Below are 17,515 nucleotides of genomic sequence, written 5' to 3'. Positions count from 1 at the left end.
AAAGGTAAGAGTCGGTTTGGATGAACTCGATAAGGCATACAGAGGAAGTAATTTATAAATGGTAGATCGTAAACATGTTTAGACAGATTGGAAATCACAGTTTAGTGATTTCCAATCTGTGATTTTAAAATACCTCATGGGTGGTGTGGAAAAGAGTCCTTCGATAATATATGCATTAGATGTACTATAATGCTAAAATAAATTACATTTGATAACAGCATTTTTGTCTAGATTAGAATTTTGTTGTACGTCAAAGTCAAAGTGAACTAAAACTCAGTATTGATGCGGCAACATTGCGACGTTTTGACGTCACAAATTTCGATGGCGCATATACAAATAAACTTTGGAATAATTTACACTACCTACAATTTTCATTAACCTGTGATTATTCGAAAGAAAATTGCAGCAAAAGAACTTTTATGAAGACAGTAGGTATGGAAAAAATTCTATGCGGACGCAGCTATATAAATATCTTAGTTTAGCTGATAAAAAAAATAGTAAATTAACAAATCTGTATATGCTTAACCACATAATTAGGAAATAATAAACACAACTACAGCTTGTTCACTCTGTTGTCTCAAAAATTAGTAACTCAAGGTCTAAATTTATTTATTAAAATAAATAAAATTTTAAAAATATTTAAAATTAATTTACAAAAATATGGTGAATGCGACATAGTATTAAAATAAAGTTTACATAAAAATTATGGTAATATGCAGTATGCGTGCCCAAATAATTTTTATGTGTACATATTGATGTGGCAAACGACGGAGACAACAGAAAAAAAAACGTTAAAAAATGTTATAAATAAAATTCCAAAGAAGAATCTAAACCTTTTAATAATGCACTTTTTTATAAAAACATTATTGACAATTTACCTATTATTTTCATACCAATTAAACAAAATTTTATACGTATAGTTTTTTTTTGTTTTTTATTAAGACCTGCTTTTATTAAGCATTACATATAATATGGATCAATATAAGTTAATTTATGCTTTTCGGTCCATTCTGCCCGATCAAAGAATCTCTATTTTATAACATTTTTGTTGTCATGGAAACTTCTGGATAGTTCATACAACAATATTTGGACTAATGTGCGTTTCATACTTCTACTCATTCATACTACATTCGAAGAATATAGGTGTAACATGAAAAATTATAGCAGGGAATCTGAAGGTTTAAGAAAACTAGATATTAAAAAGTAAGTTTATATTACTTATATAACGTCAATAAAAATAGATCTGAATATTAACAAACGCGTGTTTACTGTAATATCACATTTTTAGATTACCAATGATCTACATTTCTAGTAAATGTATACCCATTTTTTTTAATTCCACAGTATTGTTCAAGGTATTGAGCGATGTCCTCTAAGGTTAAACATAAATATATAAACTCGAATCCGTTAGCGGGCTTTGACATAACGAGCACCTTGTCAATTTTTTACTGCAGACAGTACAAATGGCGTGTGCCCTTTTGTAGCTGAAAATAGGAGCAAACATGATCACCGTATATACTGAACATTCTAATTTCCTGATAAGAGATATCTGCAGGCCAAATTATCAGTTATTGACATATTTTTTCTGAAGAGTTCATAAAACAATATTTGAACTAACGTGCGTTTCACATTTACTACATTCGAAAAATATTGGTGCAACACAAAGAACTATGGCAGGGAACCTGAAGGTTTAAGAAAACTAGACATTAAAACGTAACTTTATGTTAGTTATAAAACGTCAATAGAAATAGATCTTTTAAAATTAACTAAGGTGTATTTACTGCAATATCACATTTTTAGATTATGAATTGGTTTTACTGAGCAGTAATTCTCATGAGCTATGCACTGATTCACATTTCCAGTAAATGTGCACCCGTTTTTTTTATTACTACAACATAGTTCAATGTCTTGAGCAATGCCTTCTAGGGCAAAACATCTTGAATTCGTTAGTTGGCTTTTACATAATGGGCACTTTGTCAATTTTTTACTGCAAATATTACAAATAGCGTGTCCCTTTCTGCATCTGAAAATGGGAGCAGACATCGGCATCTTACAAACTGGACATTCTAAATTCCTTATTAGAGATTTCTGCAGGCTATCTTCCGTTTCTTCCATTATATTTACAGTATAATATACATGTTTGCAACTAAGTAATGATGATAAATATGATTTTTCTACACTGAACTCCATACTTTTATTTATAATATCATAGTTTGAACCAACCTTCGAATATTTGTGATAATTATTGCTACATATGTGATGTAGACAGTTGAGACAGTGTTCTTGATCATCAAAAGGAGTCACATTGGCTTGGAAGACGAGTGATTTATTTGTATCTACACTCTGGAACTGAATTTGAAACATAACATCATTGTCTTCTGTATTTACCGAATATACACTGATCCATATATTAATTTTGTTCTCGTAGAAAAACAACAAGTATGGCAGTCCCTTGTGTAAAATCAATCTTAAATGTGCACCCAGGGCAATGCAATCTAATTGATACTCATTAGAGGACATGTGATTTTTGTGTTTTTCTTTGAAATGGGAAACCAAGGTATTGATGGGATAGGTACTCCTACAAAGGCCAGACGGGCAATTAATGATCCTATATTTGCACAACTTTTCATGCTCCGTAACATTACCCCATGGCACTGTCTCTTCACAACCCTCAAAAACACATGGAATATTCATGAATGATGCCAGTTTTTCAATGGAGTGGACTCGCAGTGTATGATCCGAATTTATGGAACTGCATCTACCACATTTAAAACTCGTCCCGTCTTCGGTAGTAATAGGTGCCACAAATATATGTTTATGACATATAGCACATTCGAACATTTTAACCACTTTCTTAGAAATACAAATGCCGTCCATATCAATTCACGAATTTAAACTTCACCACGAATACCGTTGAAAACTATCGACACAAACAGTAGAAACGGCCGAACTAATCGATAGTAAAAAAATTAGCCACTGAAAATATTAATTACTATTTCATTCAATGCACATTTCCACTATTTTTCCTTCGTCTATTCTCCGATTTCATTCCAACATTTGCTTATTAATTTTTTTCAACCGTCCCATAAGTAAGACAGAGATACACATATTCTTTACGGATTTTCTTTGTAAAAGAAAAGGAAAAAGACACTTTGTGAAATTTATTATATTCCAATTAACAACTTAATTTTGATTGTGGTAAAATTTATATTTTAAATATTTAACTTGATTATAAAAAGTAATGGGGGGGACAGAGGAGACTAAATATTTGTATCGTATCTTCTCAATCAATCTTTATCGACTATTTAGCAATCGCACTCTTTTTAAAATCAATAATAATTTCCTGTATGTTAATAAATATTATTTTATTATTAAGAATATTACTATTCCTTGAAGCTAGAACGAAAGAAGTTTTACCATTCAAAAGGCTTGAACGAACGTTAAAAGACTTAAATTTCGAAAAAGTCAAACAAAAAACGACTCAATAGTTTCAAAAATAACATAAATACAGTCAAAGTTATTTTTATTTTTATCAATCAAGATGCTGAAAAATAGAGTTCCGAAATCCTGCTATATTAATGTGCAATATATTGTTATTTATGATCACATTACAAAGGAAACGCAAACCATAGAGGCCTAAACTCGGCACTTTATTTTCGAGCACAACAAACGCAAAACGTTAAAAATCACTCGAAGATAGTGTAGATCCGAAAATACACATAGAGTAATACGTAAAAATTTAAATATACTGTTAATATAAGAATATCGATACATTTTTTGTAAAATATCGATATTTTCCTCGGTCGTAAATATTTTTTTCCAGGACCTATCGATATTAAAACAAAATATTGATATTTTTCTCTTTATTATAAAAAGTGGTCAATTACTAATACAGAATTACTGATACTACATATTTTTGGATGTTGTTGTTATTGAACAGTCGATAGTTTTCAACGCTAACCACGAAATAATTAAACTAAAACTGCGCATGCAGTTTCGAAACTCGTTTAAATCCTAATAAGTCCGTACAGTATTTTCTATAATTAATTACAAAATATATTGAATATTTTAGAATAATTATTAAATATTTCATTTAGTTATTTGTATAGTATTAGTGTGCAAAATATTTGTGATTAAAATTACTTAGTGTAAAACTATATTTTATATATTACAAAATTATTTATATCTCTCTTTTGTTTCATAGTCATTTTAACATCAGAAATGTAGTAGGCTGGACAGACTAGATTTATTGTTAATGTAGATCATAGATGAAGATGTAATAAGATGTTTTCTCAAAAATGTCATGTCAGACATATCAATAAGTATTAAAGTATCGATATTTTACAATATCGAATTTTTTGTCAGAAAATATCCATATATCGATATTTTTCCTGCATCCCTACCAAGGGACTGCTGTTAAAAAGTAATATATCAAATATATTTTCATTGATATGGCGAATGCGCCGGTATAGGAGAACATATTTCCACAGCTATTATAAGGCAAACAGTTTTTATTACTAATGTTATTTACTACGTACTAAATAATAAACAGAATATTTTACACTGGTAATGTTAATTGTCAACTCATTTTTTATATATTCGTGTTTCCCTAATATAATTTTAAAAATGAATGATTTTATCTTTAAAATGTATAGAAACAAATATAATATCAAAATGTTACTAGAGAATAGAGAAATAAAACAATCAATCTCCAAAACAAAAAGTCGTAACGTATATATTCACAGATATAATTGAGTTGTTATAAATAATTTTTTGACATTCAATATTAGAGGTTGCCTATATATTTTAATAAGTACATAAAAATAAAATGAAATGAAAATATGAATGAATAATGAAATATTGAAGGTTGGAACACCTTTATTTAGACGATGTACAAAGGTTGATTGTTAACTTCATTTTGTGACATAACAGGCCTTGCTATGCAGACATTCTCGTGAGCAATGCGTTCGTTCCTGTTGCCTACAAACGAACAACCGTGTTCCCTATTGCAGCAAAACAGATGAATGCTTTGTGCGATGGCTTCTAGAGGAAGACATCTTAAGTCTGTTAATTGGTGTTCGCACGAAGGGCAGTGTGTGAGTTTTTCCTTGCAAAAGGCACAAATTGAATGTCCCGTCTCGCAGCTGTAAATGGGAGCGGACAAGGGTTGGTCACAAGACGGGCACACTAACATCTTTGAAATTTCCCGATAGTTATGTTGGTCGTCTTGTTCGGCAGAATCACTCTCCGTAATTTTTACTTTGCAGTTAACCAGCTTGGAACCAAACACCTTCACTAATAGTTGTGTATTTATTCGCACCATCATATCATCAAAAACCGCACTATGATTTGAATAAGCTAATGATTTTTTATGTGTCAGCAAATTACACTTTCTACCCAAACAACCGAGGCAGTGTTCTTCTTCCTGAAAATGAACAGGTTTTCCTCCTTTAAATATCATTACTCGTTCTGTTTTTTTGTCCCGAAAAGTCACTTGGAACGACACGTCCGTTGAGGCCCCGGCTGCATAGACACTAACCCAGATATCATCGTTATTTATATAGCTGAATATCAAGTATGGTTTGCCCTTGAATAAAATCAACTTCAAATGTGCGCCAAATGTTGTTTTTAGGTAACATTCATTAACGCACTTAAAATAATGTTTATGATATCTCTTAAAATGTGAAGTAATAGTATTCATGGGATATTCATCGCAATTCCCCATGGGGCAAACTATGGTTCGATAACTGCACACTCGTTCATGATCGGTGACTTTCCCCCAAGGTACTATCGCGTCACACAAATCAACTTCACATGGAAACTCCATATAAGACGCTAGTTTCTCGAGACCATACAATCTGGTTTTATAGTCAGTATTCACAGAACTACATCTACCACATTTAAGCTTTCTTCCATCCATAGTGGTGATTGGAGGTACAAAAACATGTTTGTTACACGAAATACACTTGAAATGTTTGGCCATAATCGGAGTAAGGCGTACTTTGCTTATATAATCTAATACATTCCTTTTAGAATCCATCTTGTCCACTTAATTTGAATCTATAAACTACCAGACGTATAAGCGCACCAACTCTCACTAATACGGTTTTCTTACTGATCATACTTGTTAAATGTAATCTATTTATTACAAAAAATAAACACCTCCCCGACCACGCCTTTACAAGTTTCTATTGGCTAAAACTGCACATGCGCACTTGTTCTAATCTAGGCTGACAGTTTTTACAACTCGCTTCCTATTAATATTGTATTTACATTTTGATGAGGTAATATAAATATTTCATAACAAAAATTAGTGGCAGATAATGCGAAAATAAGTGTATAAGGTATGAATTGTTAATAAAATATTATCATTTTAAACATCGAGGAATGGGAACTTTAATGGCCACACCCGTAGCCAGGATCTCAGTGTACTGCCACACCGCCAGAGGGCCACCGATAAACGGATTACAGATTTCTTTCTTTCGATTTGAATTTCAAATGTCAAAATATAACGTACCATTTGCGTAGTGAAAATTCTAACCAAAAAATATACAGACTCGATTTCAATATTTTAATTTTTATGTCAATATTTTGTGGTTCTAACATAATGAATCTTTTTCCCAAGAGTTTTGCTTTCAACCAGAAATGGCTTGATAAGCTAAACAATTATAAACTTAGGGGGTTCTCTCAGCAGTAATGAAATGATAGATGGATATAAGGGTTTCCTCTTTGCATTTTAGAACAGAAAATTATAGACCCAAACGTGCACACCACTGTTTAAAAAAGTTGCAGTTCCCACTTGCAACCCAAATAGAGTAAAAAGTAAGTACAATTTTTTTTTCAAAATGGAGATACCTCAATACTTGAAATTATATTATGTCTCTATATATATCATATAGAATTAGAGGAACATGCGCCTTCAACTTCAGGAAGTCAAAATCCAGACCATACAACACCAAAAAGTACAAGTGTGTGTATTATCTTTTTATTATTTTGTTAATTTTTAGAATTTTTATTTTATAGAATCTTAAGGTTGGATACTATCTGTAGTTAATGTTACTAGATAACTTGTGTTAACTCCAAAAGGCCCGACGTTTATACAAATAAGTATTTTCTACTTCTAAATGACTTAAAAGAATAAATAGTCCTTACATAGTACTACAGAAGAGAAAGTTCGTAAAGAATAGGCCATTTCAGCAGGATAGTTTGGTTTTTTTTTGGAAATATTAGAAGTCTCGGCATTCAAAAGCCTCATTATCAGCAACTTTTTGTCTCAAAGATCTCCAGGAGCGAACTGTGAAGATGTTCAGAAGAAGGTTTGAATTACTTATAAAAATATTTTTACAAGCACTGTGGTAGCTGGCAACCAATCTACAACAGCCTTCACATTATCATCTATGCCTTCCCTAGCAGTTCCACGTTAAATATGAAAGTTGTAGATCAAAAACAATTTAGAACAATTAATGTACAGTTGGAAAATATTTTAAACAAATGTTAACTTGCGTTTAAATAACATCTTTTATTAATATTGAATTTTTTAGTTTCCCTCCGTATTAAATAAACCCGCTTTGTGCGACCTCTGGTGGCGTGACAGAGCATGATTTGATCACAGTCTTATCAGAGGAGATCGCGTTCTAAGTCTGTATATTTTGTGCACTTGACATACGCTGAAGTTATATTTTTTGACATTTATAATTCAAATCGAAAGAAAGAAATCTGTAAACTTTTTATCGGCGGTGTGAACTATAGATATAGAATAAAGAAACTGTTTTAATTAATTTCTAGATTATGCACAAAACTTAACAAGCAGTCTCTCCAATATTTTATATCACCAAATGGCTGTATTTATATTAATGTTTTCAACATATATATTGTGCTGTACTCTGTATTTGGACGAGTTATGTTTAAGATAATATAAAATGTTCCATATCCAATAGTTTATTAAACCTTGTATATTTAAATGTATAGGTTTTGTGTTAAATCTGTTATATTACGTTTTAATGTATTGTTAGTATAATATATTGCCGTTAAACAGAAAATTGTAAGAATTCTCCTCAGAAATAATATTTACAATATAAATTTTATTTAAATAAAATGTATTCTTAAACTTTTATTGCATTTTTATTTTTGCTCTTATTAATAAAATATTTTAAATTTCCCGCTACTTATATTGTCGATCGCGCTCTCTGGTTTCAAATGGTTGCTAAACTTGTTCACAGATAGTGTTGGGAACAATCGACTGTTCAGTAATTGACTACTTTTTACTAGCGACTATTTCAGTCACTACTTTTGGTTCGACGGTTTTTATTAATAACTGTTTTCAGTTGCTATTTTCGATCCTACTGATTTTATTACTATTTACTATCGACTGTTTCAGTCGTTTACTTTTAGTTACTATTTTCGGTTCTACTAGTTCATTCGACTGATACGACCTTAAAAGTAATGCGTGGTATTTATACTTATATAGATTTATATGTAATATATGTGGTTTTATGTTTTTTTTTTCTGTAGTTTGTTTGTCAATAACTATATATTGTAAATTAATATAGCAGCATTTTGGAACGCTAGTTTTCAAGGGCAAAAAAATTAAATTGTAAATGATGTTTACATTTCATTTAGTAGTTAAGGTTATTGAAAATCTTTAGTTTTTAGGTTTTATTTAAATTGTATTGTACTATTTATATTTATTATGCTATGTTATTTAAAAATTGCAATTAATATATTAAAACAGGATAAAACATTTGTGGTGTTATTATTCCATTCCTTTTTACACATCCACAGAACATTCAATATAAACGTAATCCTAATTTCTTTAATATATTATTTATTACATGAAAATAGAAATTCGTTTTTTTAGAACTTTAAACGGAATGAATACATTTCTGTCTCGCTTATATTATCATTGCAGATTATAAAGACATTTAAAATTAACTGTTCCAAACATTTATCTCCGTCCTTTCCTATCTCACATTTTAAACAGACAAGAACCCGTACATCTTCGTCTGACATTACGAATGTATAAAAACCGTGGAACTCTGCATTTTACTGAAAATAGTAATTACTATTTTCACTCGCTATTTTTTTGACAATTGATGGTTTTGGGACTATCGACTGTTTATACTGTTTTCAGTCGATAGTATGGGTGATACACTTTTAATTCATCTGTTTTGTGGTTTATTATATACGTACCAGATTATAATCTATCAATAACCAGAGAAAATCAATAACTAATTAATTTTGAAACACGTATACATTATACGTTTTACTAAACATCTATGGGGGATACATTACATTTTTTAAGAATGTATTTATATTACAGTTAATTTACTATATCACGAAAGAAAAAATTAATATCAAAATGTTGCAGGAAAAATTATTTCCAGAACAAAAATTCGGAACAGGTATGCTACAAAAGAGTTATAAATAATTATTTATTTTTATTTAACACTCAGTATTTGAGGTTACCTGTACATTTTTTTTAAGTACACTAAAAATTAAATATTGAAAGTAGAACACCTTAATGTAATAGATACCCGGATATACTTCACTATCTGACATCATAGACTAATATTTACTCTATGTCTGACATAACAGGCCTTGCTGTGCAGACATTCTCGTGAGCAATGCGTTCATCCATGTTGCCTACAAACGAACAACCGTGTTCCCTATTGCCGCAAAACAGATGAATGCTTTGGGCGATGCCTTCAAGAGAAAAACATCTCGACTCTGTTAACTGGTTTTGGCACGAAGGACAGTTTGTGAGCTTTTTCTTGCAAACGGTACAAATTGAATGCCCCGTCTCGCATCTGTAAATGGGAGCAGACATGGGTTGCTGACAACACGGGCACACTAACATTTTTGAAATTTCCCGATAATTATGTTGGTTGTCTTGTGTGGCAGAATCACTCTTCATAATTTTTACTTTGCAGTTGACCAGTTTGGAACCAAACACCTCCACTATTAATTGTCTTTTTATTCTCACCATCATATCATCATAAACCGCACTATGATTTGAATAAGCTAATGATTTTTTATGTGTCAGCAAATTACACTTTTTACCCAAACAACCGAGGCAGTGTTCTTCTTCCTGAAAATGAACAGGTTTTCCTCCTTCAAATATCATTACTCGTTCTGTTTTTTTGTCCTGAAAAGTCACTTGGAACGACACGTCCGTTGAGGCCCCGGCTGCATAGACACTGACCCAGATATCATCATTATTTATATAGCTGAATATCAAGTATGGTTGGTCCTTGAACAAAATGAACTTTAAATGTGCGCCAGATGCTGTTTCTAGGTCACCCTCATCAATGCAGTTATAACGTTTATGATATCGCTTAAAATGTGATGTAATAGTATTGATGGGATATTTATAGCAATCCTCCATGGGACAGACTATGGTTCGATAATTGCACACTCGTTCATGATCGGTGACTTTCCCCCAAGGTACTATCGCGTGACACCCATCAAAATCACATGGAAACTCCATATAAGACGCCAGTTTCTCCAGACCATGCATTCTGGATTGATATTTAGTATTCATACAACTATATCTACCACATTTAAGCTTTTTTCCATCCATAGTGGTGATTGGAGGCACAAATACATGCTTGTTACACAAAATACACTTGAAATCTTTGACCATAGCCGGAGTAATGCGTATATTGTTTATATTATCTAATACATTCACTTCAGAATTCATCTTTTCCTCTTAATTTGAAACTTATAAACTACTCGACGTATAAAACCAGTAACGCTCACTAAGAAGATTATGATACGGATTACTTATACTTCTATTTATCGTAAATCTATTATTTTATCAAAATCATCCGATTTTTTAGTGATTTATATACCAGATTATAATCTATCAATAACGAATTAATTTTGGGACATGTATACCAAAATAATATTTCCGTAAAGATAATAAACTCAAGAATCCAGTTCATGGAATAAAATGTTTCTGAAAAATAAAAAATTCTTTTCTGAATAAAATGTATTTTAGACAGTTTACTAGACATCTATGGGGGATACATCACATTTTCTAAGCATGTACTCGAATAAAATACCATTTAGTCTGATAGTTCTGTTTTTCGACCACTCATTGAGTTCAATTTAGTTTCCACCTTCAAAAAAACTAAACATTAAAAAAAGAAAGGTTATATTACAGTTAATTCACAAAATCACGAAAGAAAAAACGCATTCAATTTATCTTTTTGCTGCGGCGCACGTCTTCTCATGGTTCTTGCATTGATCGACATTTCCCACAAACTCGCAGCCCTTTTCCTTGTTAATACAGAGCAACCGAAGGCTTTCGGCAATGCCTTCTAGAGCAAAGCACCGCATATTTGTTAGTGGCTCCGCACATAAGGGGCACGCTTTTAATCGATCGCTACAGTCCTCGCAGATCGCGTGTCCTACCCTACAACTGAAAATAGAACCAGACATGAGGCACTGACAAACTGGACATTCTAAATTTTTCACGAAAGTCTGATCTCTATCTTTCATTTCTCCCATGATTTTCACGATGTAACAGACTATTTCGGAATCTAGTGTCATTGTCAAGTAAGTCTTGTCTATAACAAATGGCATATTCTTCTTGATATCACAATTTCTATCAACACTGGAATATTTGTGATAATTATTGTTGCATATATGGTGTAGACAGTTGAGACAGTGCTCTTGATCGTTAAAAAGGACCACATTAGATCGGAAGATTAGTGATTTATTTGTGTTTGAAGCATTAAACTGAACTTGGAAGGGAACATTATCCCCTTTGGCATTAACCGAATAAACTCCAATATATATCCGGACTTTATTTTCATAAAAAATCATCAGATATGGTTCTTGATTATAGAAAAACATTCTCAAATGCGCTCCAAAGGAATTATTTAAGCGATACTGATTGGCGGATGATATGTAGTTTTTGTGCTTTTGATCAAAATGTGTGACTATCTTATTGATGGAGTACCTATCCTTACAGTGGCCAGACGGACAATTTATAACACGATAATTGCACAAACGTTCATGCTCTATAACATTTCCCCATGGTATCGTCTCGTCACAACCCTCAAAACAACAGGGAAACTTAAAATATGATGCCAATTTCTCCAATGCATGCAATTGTATTGGATGATCGGATTTTATACAAACGCATCTGCCACATTTGAAGCTCCTGTCATCTTTGGTGGTAATAGGCGATACAAACACATGCTTATCACACAGAACACACTTGAAATGTTCAATCACCGCTTGAGTAATATATATGTGATCCATATTCGTTAGTTTTGCGATTAACTGTTAAGTATTTATAAAACACTATCTATGAGTATCTTTCGTCATTAAAACACTACCTAATTACGGTCTTTTGGATTATACTACGTTGTTATATCGTTCAAAATTTGTTATCTTCGTTGATAAAATTATCTTTTTAAAGTTTTTATGTAGTGATGAGAACTAAACAGTTATTCGATAGAAAGAAAGCAGCTCATTAAAAGTAATAATTAGCATTTCATTTTGGTTCATTGAAAAAAACATCGATATTCTCACTAAAATATATTTATATACGTTTTCAAAACTAGAAAAGATACCAGAAAATATTTAAAATATATACATGTTTTTTCGCTTTCAACATCCCTAATTTCGTTCAATCTGCCACATTTGTGTATTATAGTGTATTTTGTGTTGTATATTTTATTGTAGATTGTGTGTTAATATATAGTGACTATAGAAAAATAATGATTAATATGTTTTCCTGATCATAGAATAGAGAAATCTATTTCTTTATTCCATGTTCCTAATCCACAATATCTAGAGTATTTTCTACATTTTGTGTCCTAAACAGCAATGTAGGAGATGGTAGGAGGCAGAACAAATGCCTTATCCTGTTATCTTTTGAATCAAATATACAACATTCTTTAATTCATATTAAACAAATTAATGTGTAAATAAAATTGTCATAGTCATTTTCAAATAAAATAGTACCACCAGTTCATCAATTTTATCGTTTCCCATCTCTAATAAAACGAATTTGATATATTTTATCAAGTATTTATATATATATATATATATATTATTTTATAGCTCAGTCTACAAAAACAATTTGACGTTTTTCATATTTTGGTTCGGCAGCGCGCATTTCACAAAACCTATAATTGTATATGATGCATTTATTGTTCTTTTGTTTATAAGAATGCTTTTCACAATGGCAATTCAAAATGTCTTGTAATTAATTTTTTCGACCGTACGTGTACGGTATACTTTTCCTAAAAAGCAATGTTTATTGCTAAAATAGTATGTACAGTCTGATGGTTTTTTTAAAGAATATCAAGTTAAGTATAACCAGTATATTACTGGTCATACTTAATTTATTGTTTGTTTATTATATAATAAACAAAGTTATGATAAGGAAGAAAATAAGAATAATATTGAAATCCAACTGGTTCAAAGTAAGAATATGTCATAAAACTCTTATGTTTATACAACTTAGGTATTCTATTTATAGATTCCTGGAGAGATTTTAATCATTTACAATTCTGTAATGACTACAAAATAATCCAAAATTGGAATATATATTAAACTCCAAGAGAAAATACTGTAGATGTAAAATTATCACTAGGAGCTAGACGTAATAAAACCATAAATTAAGAATATGTTTATTTAGTGGCACAAAATTTATAAAGTCATCAGGCAATTTATCCATCAAGGATAGAGACAAGAATTATATAAACAGGCATGAATTTGTATTTATTGCACCCTATAATCTATAAATTTAATTACTGTTTTCAAGGTAAAATATTTGTTAATTATGTTTAAATAATTTCAGACGAAACAGTTAACTAGTATGAAAAAATAGAAGCTGGCCAGTACAAGATGATTTAGATGGTAGAGCTACAGTACTTATATGAAGATATAATGCTAGTATCTTTTCAAATTATAAGCTAAAAAATAAACTTGCTAAGAAGTACATTTGAGTTACATTTGTTCTACGAATTAAATAAAATGAGTAGTAATATGGTATTATATTTTTAATACTTCTTGCAACTGCTATTTCTAGTATTTACACAGCTTTCATCTATGTTCTGAACAATAATATATTGAGTGTTCCAACAACCCTTGACAAATTAAATTTTTTATGTTATTAATAATTATATTATATGAGATTATTATTGAACACCTTTTCCCCTTACCAATATTTTTGCAATATTTTTCCATGCTATGGGGGTATCAATAAGTGTAAAGATTTGACAAAATTTATTATCGATATTATATGAATGAGCAATAACCGCTGAGTTCCTGCGTTTTACCTATTTTTTTATAGACCCTTACCTTAACACCCTCACGTCAAATAAAAAATGTCATTTGGTTTAAATGAACCTATCAAAATTTCATGTCCCTTTATACCGTTGTGAATAAATTATGGCAAAAGATCAATGCCATCACGCCATATATCAAGATAACCATGAGAAGTATCAGGTGTCTTAGTCGCGTACCGTCCCGATACAGAATCTGTTACGCAAGCAAGCCCGTCATCTTCTTCCTGCCCTGCACCACCCTGATCGGGGACTCGACGCCCAAAAGTACCGACCTGCGGTACGACGTGGAAGAAAACCTGTCTCATCTGATGACCTTGGCGCGACTGGCCTTGGAGAAGGGAGATTTCGAGCGCGCCACCGCCATTCTGGAGATGGGCCTGAAGATATGCGAGGAGTACGAGTCGTACGTGTCGCTGCCGTACATCTACGATATCCTAGCGTCGATATCCTTCGCGCTGGGCAACATGGGCAAGGCGGAGCACATCCTGGTCAGCGCCATGGAGAAGCTGGTCCAGATCGGCACCCCCGATAACGACGGCCAGATGGTGGATTTTCAGCTGCGGCTCGCGCGCATCTACAGCGCCTACGACGAGTCGAGCCTTGCCGAAATCGGATTCCGCGACTGTCTGAACAAGCAGAAGATCAAGATACTGGACGGGGACACCTCCACGAAAACCGGCATGCTCTACGTCAACGTGCTGTTTTGGTATGGGCTGCATAAGATCAGGAACGCCGAGCACATAATCGCCAAGAAACTGATTACGTCCGCCTACGATTACTCGTTGAAGATCAAAGGTCTCAGCCCGTATCAGGAAATGGTGATCCTCTACACTCTGGCCGACTTGCACCTGCAGTTAGGCGAGAGCAGCATCGCTCTTCAGAACATGAAGAGCGCCATCCTGCTGGGGAAGGGCATCGGCAGTACCGACATGCCCCGTTGTTACTTGAAACTGGCCAAGATTTACATGGACCTGAACGCCTGGTCCAACGCCAAAGATTCCTGCCAGGAGGCTATTAAATTGGCCGGCTTGTTCAACGATCCAGTGGTGAAAAGTGAAGCTGAATACGTTCTCGACACGATTAACGAGAAACTTAATTAGAAACCCCCTGTTAGTTGCTTGAATGATGACAGTCCTCCGTTTTCCTTGTATACTTATTGAATATTAAAAAGACAACAGTACAACGACAGCGTTTTGGTTTAATATTTTTACTAATTTCTGCATCTCAGAGTTCATAAACATAATACGATACAATACATCCACTTACACTGATAGTTGTCGCTTATTTTTAACGTTAAGCATACTTTGAATGTAAAAATTACTTAACAATAGAAATTTACTGTAAAGTAATTACGAAAAAATGAAATTTACTTAGTACATTGAATTTTTGACAGACAAGTCTCTTTCCATAATTAGTTGCATTAACTGTTTTTAGTTGTCTAAATCAAAAAGATTAGAGATTATTTAAAGTTATTCTAGCCTCTAAATAAAACTACAACATTATTTTTTAATAACAAACAAAAACTTTATTAAAACTATTATCAAGTAATCTGGGTTATGACGATTTTGCCACGCGCATGGCCTGCTTGTAATGATTTCATAGCGCACGGTAAATCTTTGAAATCAAATTCCATTTGTATTACTGGACGTATCTAGAATAGAAACAAATATTTTCAAGACGATATTGATCTACATATATCTTTATTAAACATCTCACCTTCTCTCGGCAAATTAAATCATTAACAAACTGGAACCCTGTGCTTGAAGGTACGAAATAGCCCCATCTTACAGTTTTTCCATCACAAATATTCTTGATGTTGACATCAAATAAATCCTTGGCACTCTTTAACAGACCACCTGGTAATCCGTACTTATCGTTGTTTATCAAAAGTGGGGAATTTAATGTGATATACGTCTCATACTTCCAATTGTTAGGAATATTATGTATTCCCACATTGGCAGCATCTAAAATTACATGATACCTAAAAAAAACTACAAAAACTGACTCATCAAAAAATAATTAACCGATACCTACTTTCCCTCTAACTCTACATCCTTATTAAAGTTGGAGTTATTTCTGTCGAACACCAAATCAGGATTCAAGGCTGATACAAAATCTACAGCATCACTGGAGCAAGTTGTGTAGACTATGCAGCCTTGTGTTTTCAGTAGTTGTATTGCTGCAGAGCCAACACCGCCTGAGCCACCCAGAACTAGCACCCTTAAACCTTTCCTCTGTCTCAACAGCAGATTTCCAGCAAGAAATAATCCACTCCAGGCTGTCATTAAAGCATATACCAAAGAGGCACTCTGTTCATGACTTAGATGTCTTGGTTTAGGTAAAATCTACAATTCTCTGATTCAACTACATAATAAATGCTGGATTAATTTGATTTACATGGCATTTTGATGCTACTATAACCTCTGAAAACGAGCCCTGTTTATGAATAGGTATAAAACCATATACTTCATCTCCGGTTTGGTATTTATCACCAACTCTGTGACCTTTTGAAACCACAATACCTGGAAATATGATAATAAGGAATTGTCATTACTGAGGTAATTAATAAAACCTGAAAAATCTCTGCCTAAAGTCAATGGAAACTCCAATTCATTATTTCTTAAAACTTGAAAAGACTTTTGCCCATAGCCACCTAAAAAATGCGTGCCAATAAATAGAAAAAAAAATTTACTATCTTTACTCACAAACCTAGCATAAAACTATCAATGGGGTTTAATGAAGCAGCTTTGACTTGGATTAAAACTTCATCTGGATCGTTTATAATAGGAATCCGCTTGGGAGCTAGTTGAAGTTCATCTATATCTCCATAGGAATGAATAGACCAAGCTAATATTTTATGAGACTCTTTTATCCTTGGTGCGAGCTTGGAAAAACACCTTTTAAACATCAAGACCGACTTTAACATTGTTGTTTTGACACTTTAATTTTTTAGGTTATCCCTTTTTTTATTTCAAAAAGAGACAAGAAGGGATGGTTTATTTAGGAATAAAATGTTAAATAGTAGGAATGCCATATATATTGGGAACATTTCGTTTTAAACTTGTTACGGAAACCAAAGAAAAAAGTATAAATAACTGGTAAACTTGTGACATAATGCTCATACCTCTTTTGTTTAAATGATAGGGAACGGTTGCTTGATTGAAAAATTGACGAAATGATTGAATGAATAAGTCAACTTTTTGATG

The 17,515-nt window shown here is 32.4% G+C and overlaps 6 protein-coding genes and 1 long non-coding RNA gene across 9 annotated transcripts; 2 read left to right on the top strand and 5 right to left on the bottom strand.

The window, feature by feature from the left end:
* Positions 1-1,196: 1,196 nt before the first annotated feature.
* On the bottom strand, positions 1,197-3,033 carry LOC143202534 (uncharacterized). The gene is made up of 2 exons (XM_076414140.1): positions 2,646-3,033; positions 1,197-2,578 (listed from the first exon to the last, which is right to left on the bottom strand). Exons 1-2 carry the CDS (start codon positions 2,648-2,650, stop codon positions 1,789-1,791), a joined length of 795 nt encoding a protein of 264 aa, XP_076270255.1. The 5' UTR covers positions 2,651-3,033; the 3' UTR covers positions 1,197-1,788.
* A 1,849-nt stretch (positions 3,034-4,882) lies between these two features.
* LOC143202682 (uncharacterized) lies at positions 4,883-6,040 on the bottom strand. Its single transcript, XM_076414356.1, has one exon. It carries the CDS (start codon positions 6,038-6,040, stop codon positions 4,883-4,885), a length of 1,158 nt encoding a protein of 385 aa, XP_076270471.1.
* A 3,377-nt stretch (positions 6,041-9,417) lies between these two features.
* On the bottom strand, positions 9,418-11,058 carry LOC143202537 (uncharacterized). Its single transcript, XM_076414144.1, has one exon. It carries the CDS (start codon positions 10,697-10,699, stop codon positions 9,572-9,574), a length of 1,128 nt encoding a protein of 375 aa, XP_076270259.1. The 5' UTR covers positions 10,700-11,058; the 3' UTR covers positions 9,418-9,571.
* An 80-nt stretch (positions 11,059-11,138) lies between these two features.
* On the bottom strand, positions 11,139-12,270 carry LOC143202533 (uncharacterized). Its single transcript, XM_076414139.1, has one exon. The coding sequence runs from the start codon at positions 12,268-12,270 to the stop codon at positions 11,203-11,205; it is 1,068 nt and encodes a 355-aa protein (XP_076270254.1). The 3' UTR covers positions 11,139-11,202.
* Positions 12,271-13,301: 1,031 nt separating this feature from the next.
* LOC143202548 (uncharacterized) lies at positions 13,302-13,960 on the top strand. 3 transcript variants are annotated; one of them, XR_013007180.1, is made up of 3 exons: positions 13,302-13,442; positions 13,499-13,621; positions 13,820-13,960. It is a non-coding gene; the product is annotated as an uncharacterized LOC143202548 (long non-coding RNA). The 3 variants fall into 3 exon arrangements; XR_013007179.1 differs by lacking the exon at positions 13,820-13,960 and having other exon boundaries at positions 13,499-13,726; XR_013007181.1 differs by lacking the exon at positions 13,302-13,442 and having other exon boundaries at positions 13,585-13,726.
* A 423-nt stretch (positions 13,961-14,383) lies between these two features.
* On the top strand, positions 14,384-15,409 carry LOC143202681 (tetratricopeptide repeat protein 19, mitochondrial-like). Its single transcript, XM_076414354.1, has one exon. It carries the CDS (start codon positions 14,384-14,386, stop codon positions 15,407-15,409), a length of 1,026 nt encoding a protein of 341 aa, XP_076270469.1.
* A 399-nt stretch (positions 15,410-15,808) lies between these two features.
* LOC143202532 (NAD(P)H oxidoreductase RTN4IP1, mitochondrial) lies at positions 15,809-17,316 on the bottom strand. The gene is made up of 6 exons (XM_076414138.1): positions 17,019-17,316; positions 16,882-16,962; positions 16,707-16,831; positions 16,344-16,654; positions 16,026-16,290; positions 15,809-15,960 (listed from the first exon to the last, which is right to left on the bottom strand). Exons 1-6 carry the CDS (start codon positions 17,233-17,235, stop codon positions 15,850-15,852), a joined length of 1,110 nt encoding a protein of 369 aa, XP_076270253.1. The 5' UTR covers positions 17,236-17,316; the 3' UTR covers positions 15,809-15,849.
* Positions 17,317-17,515: the final 199 nt, after the last annotated feature.

The sequence above is a fragment of the Rhynchophorus ferrugineus genome, unplaced genomic scaffold (assembly GCF_030347505.1).
Source record: "Rhynchophorus ferrugineus isolate W39M unplaced genomic scaffold, kcgeb_rfMv2 rfM9, whole genome shotgun sequence".
Lineage (NCBI taxonomy): Eukaryota > Metazoa > Arthropoda > Insecta > Coleoptera > Curculionidae > Rhynchophorus > Rhynchophorus ferrugineus.
This window is presented reverse-complemented; position numbering and strand designations above follow the sequence as displayed.